Raw genomic sequence first — 7328 nt, 5'->3', positions numbered from 1 at the left:
CCAATGAAGAAGAAGGAACAGAGAAAACAGAACATGAGTGACATGAGTAATATATACCTGAGGATTCTGTTATTGGCCTTCACAATTGGAGTGTCATGGTGCTTCACAAAGATCCAAAGTATCACAGCTGTGAATGCAGAGAAACAGAAGGCTATTAAGGTAAGAGCCATCCCCAAGGGGTCTTCATAGCTTAGAAAGATCACACCTTTCTGAATGCATGCATTTTGTTCTGTGTTGGCATACTGGTATTCTGGACAATTCATACTCTGATCCATATCTGATAATAAAAGGAAAATTTAGTTAGTGGTGCTTCAGGAATTGATTGACAAGTTATTTCAAGTAAGGGTGTTGGAAGAAGCCTTTCAATGTTTCCTTTGATACTAAGAATGTAATGTAATGGACATTGCTGGACAGTATTGCTTTCAATTTGTAATGTTCAAAAAGATTTGAGGCAAAATAAAAAATGCAATTACTTCTTTGTCTATGCAACTTTGTTGACTCTATCATTTACAATGTTATCATAAAGCAAAGATTTCCTAAATTATTTTGTGGTTCTATGCTGTTATCAAGCAACTCATTGGATTCAGAGAAGATACATTCATAAACTAGAGTGTGGTTGGGTATATTTTACAAATACAAAGTCCTACACTCACTGTTTCCTGAGAGCATGACTGTTTTATGAATTAATTCCCTATGGCACACTGCGACTCTGATATGTACTGCTAGAAAACCTAGTAATAGGAACTCGAGAATTCAGTAGCACAAACTCAGTGACATACTATATTGAATAGTGTTGGCAAGGTATATAAATATACATATGTATATATAATAACATATGTGTGTGTTTGTGTGTTCAAGTAAATGTAACAAATGTAGTAGTGCATTTAAGTGATCCCTGCATTAAGACATAAGAATAAGTTGGAGAGTATGAGGTAATAAACTATTAATATTTGAAAAGCAGAAATTGCTAATGCAATTAGTCCTCAGATATATCCTCGTTTGGCAATAAGTAAACAAAAATTCTGGTAATTGTTCATGAGATGCTCTAATATTAGCCTTGAAGGAGAAAACTTCTCTAGATACTATCTAATAAGAAATCCTTCACCTTTATTCCTTCTTCATTTGGAATACTAAGCACTTTCTCCTTGACTCATCTCCATTCTGATGGGACAAAGTGTCTGTAAATGTGCTCAAGGATGAAATCAGTATTGGGAAGTTGAATGAGCAATATAACAGAGGAATCGTTGAGCAAGACTAGTAAGCCAGATGTTTGTCTTAAGCAAAAGTTCCCCATTTCTAAGTGGTAATAACAAGAATATTTGTATATTTTATATTTTTTGATCATAATGTATGTTGAAATGAATGTCTTCAAAATACATCTACTGAGTAGGTTGCTTGGTTTTACTACATGCATCATGAGGCTATGCCCTTATTATAAGCTTTAGCAACAAATGATTTAACTGTTGAACCATCTCACAGGCATAATATGTCTTTTAATAATTTTAATTCATTGTATACAATGAAAGGCAAAATAATTGAAAAGCCTACTATAACCTTTTTGCATTTTCCCCACCCTAATTAATTATTTTAATAATTGTTGTCATAAGTAATGAACTCAATATGAGTTTGATTATATATTCAACATTTTGGTTCAACTCTTATTCCACATTTCCTAGATTCATACCATATCTGGCTTGAATATGGCCTTCTGAACATTACATAATTAGTACCATTTGCATTTGCAATTACTTTAGTCTTCTACATTAATCTAATGGATTAATAAATATTTTGTACCTCCTAGTCTCATGATTTAATCCAATAGATTTGATACTAAATTCAGATTTTAATGGGCTTCTATAGGTACGTGGTATTGATAATTATATATTGGACAGGTACATTGAAAAATACAAGTAAATTGATTCATTTTAAAACAATATAACAAAAATCTAATGTACATGTAGTTTTACAGTAGAGTAATTATTGGGAAAATCTTGTGATATGTTCCCTCACATTGAAGATTTATTTTCTAAAATATTTTTTGTAAAAATAATCTGCCATGAATTTGCAATGAGTCATTATGTGTGTCAAGGTACAAGTTATATTTGTTTGTTTATTTGCTTGTTTATTTTTGGCAGGATTTTGTTAACTATTTTTTTTTATCTACTCCTACTAAATTAGAAAAGTGATATTTTTATGTTTCCAGTACTCTTTTAGTTAACTTCATTATCCCGGTGTTTTAAAAGGGGAATATATATTTGGAGAATTTATCAGAGCAGCAAACACTCACTTGTCTCATTAGAAATTTCATTTTCAGGGCAGGGGCTGCAAACAAAACTGCAGGCTGCCATTCCCTCCTTCCACAATCTTCTGAATCCAGGACCACAATCTGCACTGCACACACAGGATGGCATCTGAGAAAAAGTTAGACACACACTGATACTGAATTTTAGCTATTTCTTTTATGTTTTATATTAGCACATTAAGTTTTCAATAGCTTATTTTATGTACACCAACTGATTGACATTTCACTCTGTCCATTCTTTATTGACCACCTACGAATATTGGAAATACATTGAGGATATGTTGGAGAGTTTCTGAATATCAAATAACTTGGGAAATAGTGATGATAGTAATCTGTGTACAAAAACAACAGAGAATGCAATCTGTTGCCTTTTAGATGATTATTTTCAATTTGGCACTAGGTACTCTGAACAGACAGTGTGAACTTTAATTGAGATATTTTCTCAGCCAACACTAGCCTGTCCTTATATCTTTGAAGCATTTTTTTAATTGGTAATTGATATGGGAGTGCTCAACTTATTGTTGGCAGTTGACTATTAACAAACCTTCTTTCAAGATATATGCTTTAGTTCAGGTTTCCATTTATCCACACTTGTCTTTCTGTGACTATAACCCACATGTCAAATCATCCCTTCCTCCTCAATTTGCTTGTGATCAAAGTTTAAATAAAACAACAGAGAAGCAATTTAGTATTTGAAGAAATTTGAAACAGAAATATATGTCCATAAATCACAGATAACAAATTTGACCTTGAATAACTTAGTATTGTAAAGTATGACAAACTGTATATAAAAATATCAGAATATGCAGACATTGGTTTAATATGGTTGTAAATTATAAAATGATGTCTAGAGACTTTGACTATGGAGTGTTTTGTGAGGTCAAAATGCTCTATAGTGACTGTGATTACTATAAAAAGCTAGATAAAATTTAGATGGTTTTCAGTTAATTGAAGATTTGACAAAATCTTCCCAGGTTTTTAACAGTGCTTGAGACAGTGTCTCTCCATGAAATACCAGTAGATTACTACTCCCAATGAAGGTCAGGATATATTTTCTCACTTTTTCCCTATGGTTTTCTTTAAATTTTTTAACACTTTGCTATACTTTAAAGACTATTTTGAATTAGAGTAAGGAAAATGGGTACACTTTTGTACTTAAGGTTAAATTATTTTACAGTTCTACTATCAATATGTGTTCCTTTGATCTATCACTTTTTTGTTTCTTCTACTCTGAATAAATGTTGGGCTTGGTTAAGAGCCATTTCTATTTTTTTTAAATTAATGTATTTCTATGTTTTATGGTGTATTACACATAGTGGATCTGTATATTTTGAAGCATAATTACATCCCTAGAATATATTTTACCTGGGAGGAATATAAGAGGGGTGGGAAAGAGGAATGGAAGAATCAGATATAGGAGGATTTGGAGGAAAAGTACAGAGTGTCAGGAAATTGACCAGAAGTGTGTAGCAATAGGGTATGTGGAACTGGGGGTAGAATTCAGAAAGTCCCAGATGGGAGGAAAGCAAGAGACTCCTAGGAGTCCATGGGGATGATATTAGCTGAAATACCCAACAAAGCAGAGGGAGAATCTGTGGAGGTCATATCCAGAAATTAAGCATGGCTCTCTGATTGAGGGATGAGGTCACCCTCCCATCTCAAAAAATCTAACTCAGAATTGTTCCTCTCTAAAGGAAATACAGGGCCAAAGAGTGGAACAGTGTCTGAAGGAAAGGTCATAGAGACTGCGTCACCTGGTGATCCATCCCACATGCAGTCACCTAACTCAGACACTAATGCAGATGCCAAGAAGTGCTTTGCTGACAGGAGCCTGATATAGCTGTTTCCTGAGAGGCTCTGCTAGATCCTGACAAATACTTACATAGATGAAAATATCCAACCATCAGACTGAGGGCAGAGAAACTAATGGAGGAGTTACGGGAAGGAATGAAGGAGCTGACGGGCCTTTCTAGATATTAATCGGAAGGGAGGAACTTGCTCATGTGAAAGCCTGAAGCCACAGTGTATAAGAATGCTAGAGTGGTGATGCAGTAGTGGATTGGTTTGTTGGGGAGCACCCACATAGAAGCAGAGTAAGGGTGGTTAGCGTTAGAGTGTTTACAGTGGGGAAACTGGAGACGGAGATNGTCAAAATGCTCTATAGTGACTGTGATTACTATAAAAAGCTAGATAAAATTTAGATGGTTTTCAGTTAATTGAAGATTTGACAAAATCTTCCCAGGTTTTTAACAGTGCTTGAGACAGTGTCTCTCCATGAAATACCAGTAGATTACTACTCCCAATGAAGGTCAGGATATATTTTCTCACTTTTTCCCTATGGTTTTCTTTAAATTTTTTAACACTTTGCTATACTTTAAAGACTATTTTGAATTAGAGTAAGGAAAATGGGTACACTTTTGTACTTAAGGTTAAATTATTTTACAGTTCTACTATCAATATGTGTTCCTTTGATCTATCACTTTTTTGTTTCTTCTACTCTGAATAAATGTTGGGCTTGGTTAAGAGCCATTTCTATTTTTTTTAAATTAATGTATTTCTATGTTTTATGGTGTATTACACATAGTGGATCTGTATATTTTGAAGCATAATTACATCCCTAGAATATATTTTACCTGGGAGGAATATAAGAGGGGTGGGAAAGAGGAATGGAAGAATCAGATATAGGAGGATTTGGAGGAAAAGTACAGAGTGTCAGGAAATTGACCAGAAGTGTGTAGCAATAGGGTATGTGGAACTGGGGGTAGAATTCAGAAAGTCCCAGATGGGAGGAAAGCAAGAGACTCCTAGGAGTCCATGGGGATGATATTAGCTGAAATACCCAACAAAGCAGAGGGAGAATCTGTGGAGGTCATATCCAGAAATTAAGCATGGCTCTCTGATTGAGGGATGAGGTCACCCTCCCATCTCAAAAAATCTAACTCAGAATTGTTCCTCTCTAAAGGAAATACAGGGCCAAAGAGTGGAACAGTGTCTGAAGGAAAGGTCATAGAGACTGCGTCACCTGGTGATCCATCCCACATGCAGTCACCTAACTCAGACACTAATGCAGATGCCAAGAAGTGCTTTGCTGACAGGAGCCTGATATAGCTGTTTCCTGAGAGGCTCTGCTAGATCCTGACAAATACTTACATAGATGAAAATATCCAACCATCAGACTGAGGGCAGAGAAACTAATGGAGGAGTTACGGGAAGGAATGAAGGAGCTGACGGGCCTTTCTAGATATTAATCGGAAGGGAGGAACTTGCTCATGTGAAAGCCTGAAGCCACAGTGTATAAGAATGCTAGAGTGGTGATGCAGNAGTGGATTGGTTTGTTGGGGAGCACCCACATAGAAGCAGAGTAAGGGTGGTTAGCGTTAGAGTGTTTACAGTGGGGAAACTGGAGACGGAGATAATATTTGAAATGTAAATCAATAAAATATCCTATAAAATATTGAAAAATACAAATAGTATAGCTCAGAAGGAGCTGGTAGCCTCACATGAAGTAGGTTCAATCTTCAATCCTATAAAAGTAATCACAATAATATAAGGGCAGGTATAGGCAAAAGTCTGTGTGGGTCTTACATGTGTTACGCTAAAGGCACTAGGGTTGTTTCAAGAGCCAAATGATAATCAGTTTGTACTTCTTATGTTACCTAATAAGATTATATTCGGACAACTGTCATGCTTATTCCAATTTTTACCATAATTTTACATCATGAATACAGGTATAAATTATTATTTTTTAGAACTATCTTATTTAAACATTAATTATGTGTTAATTTGCTCAGAGTTAAGATAGAGGTTTGTAACAAAGCTCACCTCTTCTTAGAGCACAACTCTAGTAAAGTATGACCTAGAAGAGGAAAAATTTGAAAGGGAAGGAAAATCCAACATAGAGCACTGATTAAGATGGCCTGACAAAAACTGTGGGATGAAACTGGGAGTGGTGGTACATGTCTTTAATCTCAGCACTTGGGAAGTAGAGGCATGTGAATTTCTGAGTTCGAGGCCATCCTGGTATTCAGAGTGAGTTCCAGGATAGCCAGGGCTACACAGAGAATCCCTGTCTCAAATGACAAAAAAGCAAAACAAAACCACAACCACAAGCAAATACAAAATAACTGTGGTATGCTCCAGCCAGGGAAATCTCAGAACAACATCTCTGAATGTGTGGAGAAAGAATTTGTATCAACAGAGTATTTGCCATTACTACTTTGCCTGGAGTAGTTATGCACTGATGCTTTAAATGTGAGAAATAAGGAAAGAGGTATGACATACCACTTGAAAATGAACTGATAATGAATACTAGTGTTTGTTTTGTTTTGTTTTGTTTTGTTTTGTTTTGTTTTGTTTTGTTTTGTCTCGAGCTTCTTAAAAGAAGTATATCATTTGAATGTTAGGCTTATGATTGCAATTTTTTCACTAAAACTCCTAGTACATATCAGACCTGGTTCAAGTTACAAAGGTAAAAATAATCAATTTCTATATTTATAGTCTTACTATTTACTTACTGTTTCTTCATATAAAATGTTAAAATACACTGTGATAACTGATTCTTTATATATCCATGCAATATGTAACATGAGAACATATGAAGGGTATCTAACTCAGAGTTATGGACCATTAGTGCTTCTTTAAATATGTTAAAGTAGCACAACTCCAAATATAATAATTTTCTTACTGAATGAATAGAGAGTTCACAAAAATCCAAAGTAGGAAAAAGAATTAGCAATCCAGGGGTATTATCAGTTGTGGAGGATTATTTACTCTGATGCATTTGCAGGCAAAATACATCCCAGATATCTCAAGAAATCCTGTCTACAATAAATGGAATAGTCAAGTGGAAGCAATGAGTTACTCTAATTTGGACAGAAATGTCAATGTAATTTTATTTACACCCTTATGCTCCCAAGGCCAGAGTATATTCAATTTATATGTGATTAATTTCTAGATAGGATAACAGGACATTTGGGGACGCATAAAAATTTGCCCACTTTCCTTTGCATTTGGGAATTATGTTATG

The 7328-nt window shown here is 34.9% G+C and overlaps 1 protein-coding gene across 1 annotated transcript in view; it reads right to left on the bottom strand.

Moving 5' to 3' along the window:
- Positions 1–8: 8 nt before the first annotated feature.
- The window catches only part of LOC110315874 (vomeronasal type-2 receptor 116-like), a gene marked incomplete at its 3' end in the record, with an annotated part of 13193 nt that continues 5873 nt past the window's right edge, over positions 9–7328 (bottom strand). The window contains 2 exon segments of the mRNA XM_021189813.1: positions 9–277; positions 2288–2411. Of these exon segments, the coding sequence (XP_021045472.1) occupies positions 9–277; positions 2288–2411 (393 nt within the window).

The sequence above is a fragment of the Mus pahari genome, unplaced genomic scaffold (assembly GCF_900095145.1).
Source record: "Mus pahari unplaced genomic scaffold, PAHARI_EIJ_v1.1 scaffold_11885_1, whole genome shotgun sequence".
In the NCBI taxonomy this organism is placed as follows: Eukaryota; Metazoa; Chordata; class Mammalia; order Rodentia; family Muridae; genus Mus; species Mus pahari.
The sequence above is the reverse complement of the archived record's forward strand: the minus strand, read 5'-3'. Positions and strand labels throughout refer to the sequence as shown.